General features: G+C 43.7%; 1 protein-coding gene and 1 long non-coding RNA gene across 3 annotated transcripts in view; one reads left to right on the top strand and one right to left on the bottom strand.

The window, feature by feature from the left end:
* The first annotated feature begins 291 nt into the window (after window positions 1–291).
* LOC129665926 (uncharacterized) lies at window positions 292–4,257 on the top strand. Of its 2 annotated transcripts, none has more exons than XR_008718457.1 (3): window positions 292–348; window positions 1,617–1,690; window positions 3,928–4,257. It is a non-coding gene; the product is annotated as an uncharacterized LOC129665926 (long non-coding RNA). The 2 variants fall into 2 exon arrangements; XR_008718458.1 differs by lacking the exon at window positions 292–348 and adding an exon at window positions 972–1,020.
* A 76-nt stretch (window positions 4,258–4,333) lies between these two features.
* Window positions 4,334–13,185, bottom strand: part of Sptlc2 (serine palmitoyltransferase long chain base subunit 2) — a 78,372-nt gene continuing 69,520 nt past the window's right edge. Inside the window, exon 12 of the mRNA XM_055592853.1 lies at window positions 4,334–9,138. Coding sequence (XP_055448828.1) covers window positions 9,019–9,138 — 120 coding nt within the window. The 3' untranslated portion in view covers window positions 4,334–9,018. The remainder of the gene's footprint in view (window positions 9,139–13,185) is intronic.

The following is a 13,185-nucleotide window of genomic DNA, read 5'->3' as shown; positions in this document are numbered from 1 at the left end:
GAGCGGGGTCAGCGGCCCTTGTGTCTTCTTCCCCCCCACCCCCGGCCCCCGCCCCGATCCCTCCCCGAGGGGCCCCTCGGCGCTCGCGGACTCGTCCGGGCCCCGCGGGCGGCTCCTTTGATCTGGCGGCCTCCCCCGCCCCCAGTCCCCCGCCGCTGCCGCCGTCGCGGCCCCAAGCGAATTCCTGTCCCGGCAAAGTTGCCGCCCGGCGCTTGTGCGGCCCCGCGCGGCCGCTGCCGAGGGGCGGGGAGGCTGCGGCGCCACTGTAGCGCTCCCCGACGGCGCGGCTGGCGGCAACGCGAGCGGCACGGGTCTCTGGGACCCAGGCAAAGGTGTGCGCGCAGCGAGGTAGGTTCGCCAGGCGGCTTTGCACGGTCCCGGCGTTGCCTGGGACCAGGAACCCGCCGCACTGCCAGTTCCCTTTCAGCTCTTAGGACTGTCAGAACCAGGAGACCACACAAGCCACAGCCCCTCCCGGGGCAGCGGCTGGGGTGGGGTGGGGGAGGCTTGGGTGCAGAGGTCGGAGAAGCCGTCCGGCAGCTGGTGTCGCTCGCTGATCGCTGGGGAAGGCCCAGCTCCCACTGGCAGACCGTTGGGTTGGGGCTTCACAGCAAGCCGCAGAGCGGCGACGTCTGAGCAATTAGGATCCCCAGAGTTGAGGCACAGCCCTGGAATCCTAACGATCAGGGTGGGGCGATGCGTTTAGGACGGAGGATGCAATCAAGGGGGTGCCCACCTGGGAGGGACGCAGGAGGGAGCCCGGAAGCGAATCTGGTGGCCGTGGAGAGGGTGACCAGTATGCCAGCTGCGCTCAGGAGTGGCTGGAGCCCAATGAAACTCTGAGCCTCCCTTGGTTCTGTTGTTTCGTTTTTATTTTGTTTCGAAGTTGCTCCTGCTCTCCACGGCAGCAGAACCGAACGGTTGTGACGCCGGCATGACAGACAACCTGAGTCCGAGGTCGGGCCAATGAGGTTGAACACTGGCAATTTCGCATGATCCAACTAAGAAGGTGCCTGCCTGGTACGTGATAAATACTGAAATGTTAGCCAACAGAATCCTAGGCCCTGAGCTGACTCAGGTTGTCTGTCATGCAGGCGTCACAACCGTTCGGTTCTGCTGCCATGGAGAGCAGGAGTAACTTCGAAACAAAATAAAATAAAGCTGCATTTACTAGACAAGAATTTTTCTGGTATAAATACTTACACATCTACCCCAGATGTTTTGCCTTTCAGCCACCCTTTTGACAGATGAAATGCGACTTTGAAGATAGTTTGTTCATTCATTCACTCATTCATTCGTATTTGTCTCCATGCCAATAATTGCTACTCCACTCCACGCCCCTCCCCCTGGTCTGGACTGTCTGAATAGCCAAAGGGATCTGCTGTGTCTGTCTACTCTTGTTCTCACATTATTCCCACCCTTTACTGCCATGAAACTGACAACTTTTCTAATTTTGACCAATTTCAGTGAGGCACAGTTTGATATAATAAAATATACCCATCTTTTAGGGGCTGGGGAGATGGCTCGGTGGTTAAGAGAACACTGGCTGTCCTTACTAGCACCCGTAGCTCTGGCTGTCCTGGAACTCACAGAGACCCACTTGATCTGGCTTTCAGGTGCAAGGAATAAAGGCATAGACCACCATGCCCGGATTTACAGTGGTTTGAACGAGAATGGTCCCTGTAAGCAGGTATGTTGGAATAGTTGGTCCTCAGCTGATAGAACTGTTTGGGAAGAATTAGGAGGTGTGGCTTGTTGGAAGAGGTGTGTCACTGTCGGAGGGTTTTGAGGTTTCAAAAGACTCAAGGAATTCCCAGTGTGCCCTCTGCTTCCTGTCTGTGGATTGGGATGAGATCTCTCAGTTACTGCTCCAGCAGCATGCTGTCCTGTCTTCTGCTATGTGCTCTGCCAGGATGGGGGTGGACTCCCATCCCTCTGAGAATGGAAGTTCCCAAATAAAGTCTTCTATAAGTTGCCTTTGGTCATGGTATTTTCTTAGAGCAACAGAAAATTAAACTAATACAACCACTGTCTGGAATTCCAGTTTTAGGGGTTCTGACACCCATTTCCTGGCCTCTAATGAGCACTATTGCATGCACACACACACATTCACATGCACGTATGCAAATAGATAAAATAATATATATCCATTTTAACTGTATGGCCCAGTGAATTATAAGAAATGTATAGATACAACTGGGCGTGGTGGCACCCACCTTTAATCCCAGCACTTGGGGAGGCAGAGGCAGGTGGATCTCAGAGTTTGAGGCCAGCCTGGTCTACAAATCAAGGCCAGGTGACAGCCAAGGCTACCTCGAGAAACCCTGTTCGGAAAAAGGAAGGAAGGAAAGAAGGAAGAAACATGTGTATAGATTCATATCAGTGAGATGGTAATGGTAGAGGGACTTTCTGTCAACTACCCGAGTTCCATCCCTGGACTCCACAGGGTAGAAGGAGAAGCAGCTCCTACAAGTTGTTCTCTTACGTCTACTTAAGGCGTCATGCAAGCGTTTTTAAAAATGTGTGAATGTGACTATCATAGCTGTGACGTAGAACCTTTCTATGTCTCTTGCTTTCTCTGTGCAATATGAAGAAATTGCATGAAAAATTTTTGGGGGGGCAGGCAGTGTATCCTTACCATTCATCTCATTGATCCACTGTCGTTGAGCTATATTGCTACACATTGTAGCAACCATAGTAAAGTAAAATGACTCTTGTCTATTGGAATGGAAACGCTGTCCTGCCTCGTGGAAATTCAGTTGATCTCTACGTGAAGTATGGAAGAAATCAGTGTGCCTTCATTTGCACCTTCATTCCTAATACGGCTCATCTGCAAATTTTTGTTCTTCTGTATCTTACTTGCTCATCAATGAGTTAGACTCTTTTGCATGTGCTTATTTTTATTTCTACAAAAAAAAAAAATCATGATGCTAGACAGTGGTGACATACACCTTTAATTCTAGCACTTGGGAGGCAGAGGTAGGTGGGTCTGTGGGTTTGAGGCTAGTCTGGTTTAAAGAGTTCCAGGACAGCAAGGGCTACATAGAGAAACTGTCTCAAAAAACTAATCACCCTCCAAAAAAATTTACTTTGTGTATGTATGTTTCAGCTGCATGTATGTCTATGTGCCACATGCATGCCTAGTGCCTGCAGTGGCTACGAAAGGGCACTGGATCCCCTGGAACTAGTCACAGTTGTGAGTTGCCACGAGGGTGCTGGGAATCAGATCCAGGTCCTCTGGAAGAACAGCTAGGGCTCTTAACCATTGAGCCACCAACTTTTAGTGAATTTGTTGGTTTAGGTTTTAGGGTTTTGTTGTTAGTTTTTTGGGACAATCGTTGCATGTGTATATTTGTGTGTATGTATCTGCATGTGAGGTTGAATGCTCTTCATTCTATTTGCCAAAGCAGGGAAGGAACTTACAGGTTCATTTAGTCTGGCTACTTAGCATTGGTGGGTGCTGGGAATCTCAACGCTGGCCCTTATACTTGAGTGGCAAGCACTTTATTCAGCAAACTACTTTCCCAGCTCTATCATTTTCATATTTACATCTATAATCCATTTTAATTATTGTATATGAAGGTTAAAAGTCATCCTCCCTCCCCATATGGGTATTTAGTTGCTCCAGTTGCACCAATTTTATTTTCTTCATTGAAGTACTGTGGACCTTTTGTTGAAAATCAAGTGACATTACATTTGTGTCTGCCTTTGGACTCTGTCAAGCTTAGTGATCCACAGGCCCCCTAAAGCCAAGAACACCAGTGTTTTGGTTTTGTTTGTTTTAAAGGCTTCAGGCAGTATGAGCTATTTTCAAACTTGTTTGGACTATTCTAGGTCCTTTGAGTTTATATATATACAAACTTTATCAGTGTTCACACAAAAGCTTGTTATCTTTTTCAACTCTCACAATTTTTTTTTTTTTTCTAGCCAGCAAGATGGCTCAGTTGGTAAGGGCACTTTGCCATCAAGCCTGATATACTGAGTTCAGATCTGGGATCCCACAACGATAGTGATGTCTTTCTACAAACTGCCTCTCTAGCCTTGCCCACTGGTTGTTCCCCCTGCCCTCAAACTTGCAATGATCCTCCTGCCTCTGCTTCCCAACTGAGGTCTTCTTTTACTGAAATCTGTCACAGACTTTCCACTTCCTCCGACGAGTTTTCTGTGTCACCCGTTTCTGTTATCATGTTGGGTTTTTTGCTCAAGCCCTTTAAAATGATGTGTTCACATACTTGTCCACATCTTTTCATTGCTGTTGCTGACAATGTCCAGAACACTTGCTGGCATCGAGTTAAAACCTGGTATTTATTGGTTGAAGGAATAAAGGCAGGTGTCTGTATTTCTGAATTATTTTATTAGGGTAAAACAATATTTGTGGGATGATTCATTTCAAGTAGGGCCTTTTAACTCTTAACATGCACTCTGAAAATTGATATCCTCCACAACCTACTATGTATAGCTTCACAGTCATCCGATATAAAATAAAATAAAAAATCATCTGGCAAGAAGGTTGGAGGCTACAGAAGAGTGATAATTGTAAGACATTACTAAAATTAAAAAGCTCACGTTCCCAGATAAGAACATTACAGCAATGGAAAGGGTTAGCATAGAGGACACCTTGCAGATTCCAGTTGACAGTAACTTGGACAGTGGGAAAGCATGGATCAACAGGACCACCCTAATTTAGCTCTCCCACAGACACCTGTTCTCTTTCCCCCATCCCTTGTTAGCTGCCTTTGCAGAGAGAGTGATCATTGAGACTGTGGGCATGCAGGCTAAACTAATAGGAGAGGTTTCCAGGTCCTGTGAAGAAAGAACCAGTAAGGAAGCTCTCAAGTCCAACTATTGGCTAAACTAATCCTGAGGTACAATGTTAAAGGGGACGTAAGTAACTCACGACTCCACCCCTCCTGGTACATCCTCCACTTGGTTGGGTCCACCAGGATTCTGCACAAGAATCCTGGGATTTGTTCTAACCTTTGAGCTGACTGGAGTTCCTTTGCACACAGGAAGAGTGCAGGCGGTAAAGAAGCAGACAGTGTGCAGCACATCAGGGCGCTGTTCCTACAGGCGCCTTTCACTCCACCTCCCACAACTGCTCCAAAAGAACAAAGCTTTCGACATTGCTTCATTAAAAACAGTGACTGCAGGGCAAGAGCCACAGCATTCTTCAGGGTCAGTTTATTATAATTCATCAGAAACAATAACAGTGTAAGGCCACACCATAGTAAACAAATTCTTGCCCACAGCTCCCCCAACCAAGCTGCTCCTAAGGGTAAACTGTGAATGTGAAATCTTCAGACTCTGCAAAGATGAAAATGGTCACTTTGACTAGGGCTTAATCTGGATCCTTGTGTTTCCTTCCTAGAAATGCTTCAAACAAAAAGCAGCTTGGAAGTCACTGAAAACTACAACGGGAACAATAGCATTTTGTAGTCAAGATAAAGGAAAGGATCACGGGCAGGCCCTGGCATTTCTCTTTTCTCTGTGCTCTCTTTAGTTGGCTTTCTGGCTGGACACAGCAGTTGGCTAGATGCCCGAGCACACATTTCATGTGGATAAGGCAGAGGGGAGGAAGGACATGCTTTTCTCCACATGGAAGGTATTTTGATTGACTGGCTTAATGGATTAAGATGCCTGCTGGGCACTGAGCTTACTGTTAAGCAGGTAATAGCTTATCCATAGGTTCTGGGTCTGGGGGTGGGCAGGTGGAGTACCGGCTATAGATTCTTTGATAAACTGCCAACCAGAATCCATATTCATAAACCAACCTCTCCCTTCATAGCTCCAGACTAAGGTGATTTTACCTGTAAGAAACAACTCCACAGTTCCTGATAATCATAGCACAGGCAGAGAGGAAAACCGCTGCTCTCTTCCTTTTCCTAACTAGCCCCATATTTGAAGCAAAGAGATACAAACATCCAGCTGTTTCTTACCTACAACTCTGGGGGAACAGTGCTCTGGCATCATGTCATAGCAATCCACTTTTTTTTTCTTCCTTTCTTTCTTTCTGGAGAGATAAGAGTCTCCCTTTGTAGCACAGGATACTCTAGAATTCTAAAACATCCTCGTATGTCATGTACCATGCCTGACCCACAGCAGCCATTTTACACAGGAGGACCAGCTGTTATTCTTTTTTTATGAGGTCTTATCAGAATACTACAAACAATTAGGCAACGTCATCAATTTGGAAAAACAGGGTGGTAGTAGATATCATTTCCTGCTTTATCCAAAAAAGTTAGGAAATCTAAATCAGCTTTTTGCAAGGTATATTACACAGCAGGTGTAATCTGTCCATGCCCTACCGGTCATCAGAGACTCACCTATGGATGCCCTTACCTAAGAAGGGGAGAAACACTAAAGTGATGGCTGTGCATGCAAGGAACAGGCTGTCTACACTACAGCTCTCCAAATGCTGCACTAGGACGAGGCAGTCTTCTCTGGAGCCAGAATCCCAACCACCAAGAAGCAGAAGATACCGAATGGGGAGTAAAGCATCAGAGGCAGAACACCACGAGGATGCTCCACCCTTCAGCCTATGAGAGGGTGTAGGCCAAAAGTGAGGACACAAGGGAGAGGCTGGATTCTGAAACCCTGCCCGGACCAGAAGAGTTAAAGACAGTGAATGAAGGACAGGGGAGGGCTGGATCCTTTAAACAAAGACAGTCTAAAGGGAGACACTCACTGCCCTTGGCCCTTGGGCAACATCTTCTGCATGATTCTGATTATCTTCTGGTTTCTGATGTGAGGTGAGAAATGGGTCTCATAACCAGGAAATGAGGAAGGACAGCCACCAATGAAAAGCATGAGGTGAAGCAGATAGCTTGGTGGTGATGGCTGAATCTCTTTAAGGCCCAGACCTCTACTCTTTCTCAGATGCTGAACTAATACACCCTTGTATCTCCCCCCAAATTGGGATAATGATCTATGACTTGACTGGACCTGAGATTTCTATTACAGATTTACAAATAACCGGCCACATATAATGTGCATATACCATTTTGTCCTCTAGAAAGTAGAGATCAAGGATAGCTCACAGTTTTGTCTCTTAAAAAAAAAAAAAAACCTTGTAATTTAATTACATTTAGCCTGCAATAAACTTTACACAAACTAAGTGATACATATATAAAAATTTAAATGCCTGTAATAGCATTTTAATTTGAAGTGATTTTATGTAAGCTAAAAGACTAGTAGGTCTGTTCATTGCTTCAATTTGTTGCTTTTGTAAGCCCTATGTCTACATCATTAAATAGTAACTGCAGTGCAAAATACTTGGTATTCCAGTGGATTCTCCAGGGGGAAAAGAAGCAAGGTGTTCGAGTTTTACAGAACTGACTTATGAAATCTTTATAAATATAATTCTTGATTCTTTCTGTGGTTTTTATTTATTCTTTTTCTGTCTCTCTCAGCAGGTTTCACTATTGTAGCCTTGTCTGTCCTGAACTTCTGTATGTATACCAGGCTAGCCTCGAACTCAGATCTTCCTGCCTCTGCCTTCTGGGAGCTGGATTAAAGGGATAGGTTACCACATCCAGCTTGTTCACCCATTTCTGTTCTTTAAAAAAAAAATTCATATACAAGCTTAAAACATCTCAAGGGCTGAAAGCTCACAGATGTGAAGAGAACCAAAGAGAACTGAGACCCAGGGTATGAGAACAGAGCTTCACAGACAATACTGCTTATATCTTCTGTTTCACCTATGTGCAGCTGACAATAAGGTCTCCACAAGAACTTGGTTTGGGCATCTTTATCAATAACAAGAATAATCTTAAAGAATGACATATAAAATGTAAGGTTTTTTCTTTTTCATTCTATTCTCAATCCTTCCCTATAACACTTGATCACTACTAAAAGACAAATCCATCTTCAGTACAATAAAGCCAAAAGTTCTCTTCAATTAAGCTTTGGTCAAAAGAAACAATTAACTTTAAAATGGCGCTCTTCAGATGTGTTCTTTGGTCAAGCAGCACAAAGTCTAGAAGGAGTCCCTGACCCAGTAGAGACAGGCTATTCCAGTTTAGGAAAGAGGTATTTGATCAGAATTTCTCAAAGGGGAAAAAAATAAAATAAAATGGAAGCACAAGAGAAGGAAGCCCCAGATGCTGGGTAAAATCATCTTAGAATAGGAGGAGTGGAAGAACTGGCATTTGGAAGAGCACTGTTCAAGTGCGGTCAGCATCTACATGGAAAACTTATACCATTAATGGTGAAGTGGAACATGAGCAAAGATCTGACCAATACTTGCCTTTATCGGGTCAAATCCTAATCTGGACCCAGAAGCAGCCAGAGGCTGGAACAACTTTGAGGTGGGAAGCATTAGGTTAGATGTGGGAAAGAACCAAATATTGGATCCATCTTCAGCCTATGACCGTATGAAGAAAGATCTGATAATGCGTAGGTTGTTGGGTGACCAGAATAAAAAAAGAGACCAGTCTTGGAGGGGTGGCCAGGGGAAGTCACATAATCTTTCGATACTGTTAACATTTAACTTAAGACTAAAGACACAATGCTTTGGTTGATTAACTTGACTGGTTAAATAAGGGTTACAATGGGGGCACCTCTGAGACCTGGATGGGAAGTCAGCAGAAGGCACTTGCTCCCTAGGGAGGGGCCAGTGAGTCTCGAGGCTGGGAGCCAGGGCCAGAAGTCTTGATGCATCCAAGCCCATGAGGTGGTTGGAGTGGGGAAGACCTGTTTCAGAAGCCACAGGCAAGGGTCAGCATGATTTCACAAGTAAAATAGTTATAAAATAAAACATTTTTTAATGGACAAAGTAATCATTTATATATATATATATTTATATATAAAGGTGAGACTTAGCAAACAAAGGAAGAATGTGAAGCAGTTTGTTTTTTACTATTTACAAAATGCCATTTGGAGTGGAGGTGGCCACCTTCAGTAGCTTCAGAAATGTCTTTCACGTGAGGTGGTCACTGAAGTGTGGTTCCTGGAACTGGCTCAGAAAGGCCACACGCTGTCCTGGGAGTGAGTATCCCCCTCTAGGAGCACCAGAAAGGCTCAGTCTTCTGTCTCCTCGTAGGTAGTCTCGTCAAAGGGCCTGTCCAGCAGAGGCACTAGCCGGCGGCGTGAGTACTTCAGTTGCAGCAGGTCCCCAACTTCATCTATCTCCTTCAAAGCCTGAAGCACACCAGACAGAGGTCAGTGGGCCCAGCAGGGTACCAGTGAGCACACCCAAGACTCTCCTGAGCTGAAACAGTGGCAAGGCTATCTTGGTGGGACATGCTGAATCCAAGCACAAAGGTGCGGCAGGAACAGCATCTGAACAAGAGCTCAGGCCTGGCCATGAAAACGGACTGTAAGTATCCAACCACACACTACAAAGGCTTACAAAGGCTCTTGTATGAAAGAGATTGGGCTTCCTGTTGGGATTATATCTATAATTCTTTCTGAAAATGCACACCTTAAACAGGGTGCAGTGGTCCATGCCTTTAATCCCACATCCAGGGAGGCAGAAGCATGCGAATCTCTGTTGAGTTTGAGGCCAGCCTGATCTACAGAAAGTTCCAGGACAGCCAAGGCTACACAGAGAAACCCTGTCCCGAGATTAAACAAACAAACAAACAAACAAACAAACAAACAAATAAAATGCACACCTTGGGTCTCTGACTGGCTCAGCAGGTAAAGGCACCTTAAACTCAGCCTCACAACTTGAGATCAATCCCCAGGACCCACATAATGCAAAGAATCAACGCCTGCACCTTGCCCTTTGATCTCCATATGCAAGTAAAACACAATAAATTAAGTATAAAAATATTTTAAAGAAAATGTGTATTTTAGAACTGTTTACCAGCATACTGGTGAATTTGCCTGCTCTTTCATTTTTGAAGCCAGTATGCGGAAACAAAACACTAACAGTATTCCTTTTGTATTTCAGCATAAAAACAGTATTTATTCTAAAACGTAACCATAAAGAGCAAGAACTGAACTTCACTTTGCTATCAGAACAGTGCTGCCCCTGAGGCCAGGCTTAACTGAAGACTACCTGGACAGTTAGCTCTGACCTTCAGAAGAGGGAACCCATTGGCCATTTCTTTCCTTTACTCTGACAGACTTATAAATTTGAAACAAAGGCATACATGACTTAAAACACAAAAGAAAGGACATTCATGAACTTCATTCATGAATAATAGGGACTTCAGGAGTCCCTATTATTTTTCTTCATCAGTGTGAAAAGGTAAGTGGTTAGAGATAGGCAATGAGCCAAAACAAACTCACAATGCCCAAGGGATCTAGGTAAGAGTTCTGTTCCCATATCAAGTATTTCACACAAGATTTTTGATTTCATGTTATTTGATGTGAAATATCAATAAACTTCCCAAGTCGATCTGGAACTCCTGAGCTCAGTGATCCTTCTGCCTCAGCCTTCTGTGCACCCAGGACTATGGGCATATGCCACCACATATGCCCCAGACAAGTTTTATCTATAGAAAGAACAAATTTGTAATAGAAACTGCTGGCCCTTGTGTGAGGTTATTTGGTTACATTAGGAGAAAAGAACTACTATATTGTACCATTTATTAGCAAACATTTACAGTGATCTCTGGCTCAAGGCATAGTTAGATAAGCTGGTAAGAGAAAAATATATGCAGTATAGACTGAGTGAGGAAAAATGCCAGCACAGCTGCCCTCTCCACAGCTGATGCCTTTATTTTTCCCATTATGTGGAAAAATAACTATTGAAATAGGATCTAGATTCTACAAAACCCAACTTTTGAGAAGACACATTCAGTGCTTCTGTATAATCCCATGACAGTGTGACTTTCATCACTTCACTAATTGTTTCTCTTCCTTCCTTCCTTCCTTCCTTCCTTCCTTCCTTCCTTCCTTCCTTCCTTCCTTCCTTCCTTCCTTTCTTCTTCTTCTTCTTCTTCTTCTTCTTCTTCTTCTTCTTCTTCTTCTTCTTCTTCTTCTTCTTCTTCTTCTTCTTCTTCTTCTTTTTTGTTTTCTCTCTTTCTTTCTTGAGACAGTCCCTGTGTGATCCTGATTTGTTCTGGACTTGCTTTGTAGACCAGGCTGGCTTCAAACTCAGAGACATGCCTGCTTCTGCCTCCCAAGTGCTGGGGCTAACCCCCACACTCAGCATGTTTATTGCTCTGCATATCTGCTTTCCCCTAAGTTCTCATAACCACCAATGTATTTTCTGACACTGTAGAGCCACCCACTGTGGACATTCCTTATGAGTGGAAACCTAAGACACAGATTCTGTGTCTGGCTTCTTTCACTTAGCTCATTTTGAAGGTCTGTCCAGGATGCAGGGGTAGCAGCTTCACCACCCTGGTGAAAGAGGCAACCTGTCTCGCGGTGCTTGCTTTACAAACTTCCCTCTGTGTACTGCCTGCCCTGGCTTATGTTAGCAATCTGCTGAGCAGATGCTAAGGCATATTCTCAGCGCTCCTGAGGACCTTGTGCTGGGGCTCACCTGCTGCTTTAGTTGCTGTAATTAGATTTAAAGCTGGTAAGTATGAGTCTTCCAACTTTCATTTTCAATACCATTTCAGCTCTTTGGGAGAACCGACTAGTTCCGTATAAACTTGAGGACCAGCTTTTCCTTTTATGCAAAAAGTCTAACTTGAATTCTGACTGAATTTGTACTGGATCTTTAGATGACTGACTATATTGACATTCTAATAACATTCATTCTCTTAATCCATAACCATGAACTGTCTGTACATTTACTTGAGTTTTCAGCCATGTTTTACAGTTTTTGGCATACAAATCTAAACGCTTATTGTGTCTTTTTTTTTGAGATGGCATCTCACTTTGCTGACAAGACTGGTTTCAAATTCCTTAGATCAAGGGATCTTCCTGCCTCTGCTTAAACAGCTGAGACTACAGGTGTATAAAACCACACCCAGCTTATTAAGCATAAATTTAACTAGTTTACAAGGTAAAGACTTCCTTGGTTAAACTTATTCTTAGTTGCCTACCTGACCCAGATGTTCAGATTAAAACAGGGCCCTGTACATACTCATTCTAGCCCTGAACTTGTGATCCTTCTGCACAGCCTCCCAAGTATTGGGACTAAGGTGGACACCACCATGTCTGGCCTGAGACTCCCTTTTCATTTGGTTACTGGTGGAATATAGAAACACTAATGTGGTACAGGTATTTTTTTTTTTAACCTACCAACTTTGCCAAAACCATTTATTAGCTCTAAAGTATTTCTGTATATTGTGTGTATTCTAAGGGTAAGATGGGTTTTTAGGAAAAGAGAGAGAGAGAGAGAGAGAGAACACACCATTATGTGGCTGAGTAAGGGAATAATATTCTTGAACAGCTGATACACTTGTCCTTCCCATTTTTAAGAAGAGCTTTATTGAGTCTGTATTTTATGTGCTGATTTTATGTATTACTTATGGATATAGTCTAACACATGTAACAACAACAACAACAACAAAAAGGTCATGAATTTGAATAAGACCAAGATGGGAGGGGTTAGAGGGAGTAAAGAAAAGTGGAAATGTAATTATAATGCCCCCCCCCCCAAATCAGTGCAGAAAATTTTCAGTAAAAATGAGAAAAGCTATGGAAAACTATCTAAAAAGCATAACCCAACTAGAGAAAAAGAAATGGGATCAACAAACTGGACACATGTAGGCCATGTCATAATGTGGTAGGGGCAGGCTCACACACAGCACCTGCAGTTGGCCATACTGGAGCTTGTACTGGACACTCAAAGAATGAGGAACCACTAGTAATGTGTTCAAAAAAAAAAAAAAAAAAACAAAGAAAAAAAAAAACAAAAAAAACTGAACATTTTTTCCTGTTTTTTGCTTGCTTTTTTTTTTTGAGAAAGTTTTTGTTATGTATCCTAGGCTGTTTTCAAACTTGAAACCCTCCTGCTTCAACTTAAATGCTGGGATTATTGAAACCACTTAGTATTATTATATTGTTGTTGTTTGTTTTGTTTTTTTTTCTCGAGACATGGTTTTTCTATGTAGCTTTGGCTGTCCTGGACTCACTTTGTAGACCCAGCTGGCCTTAAACTCACAGAGATCCACCTCCCTCTTTCATCCCAAGTGCTGGGATTACAGGTGTGCACCATCATGCCCATCTCCAGGAATATATTTTCAATGAGAGAAATTTCATTTGTAGATACAGGGAAGAAAGGTCAAAAGATCTTCAGCTATTAAATAGAAAATGTTAGCTGGGCATGGTGGTGTA

This window comes from Psammomys obesus, unplaced genomic scaffold, assembly GCF_907164565.1.
Source record: "Psammomys obesus unplaced genomic scaffold, mPsaObe1.curated_primary_1811, whole genome shotgun sequence".
Taxonomy (NCBI): Eukaryota; Metazoa; Chordata; class Mammalia; order Rodentia; family Muridae; genus Psammomys; species Psammomys obesus.
The sequence above is the reverse complement of the archived record's forward strand: the minus strand, read 5'-3'. Positions and strand labels throughout refer to the sequence as shown.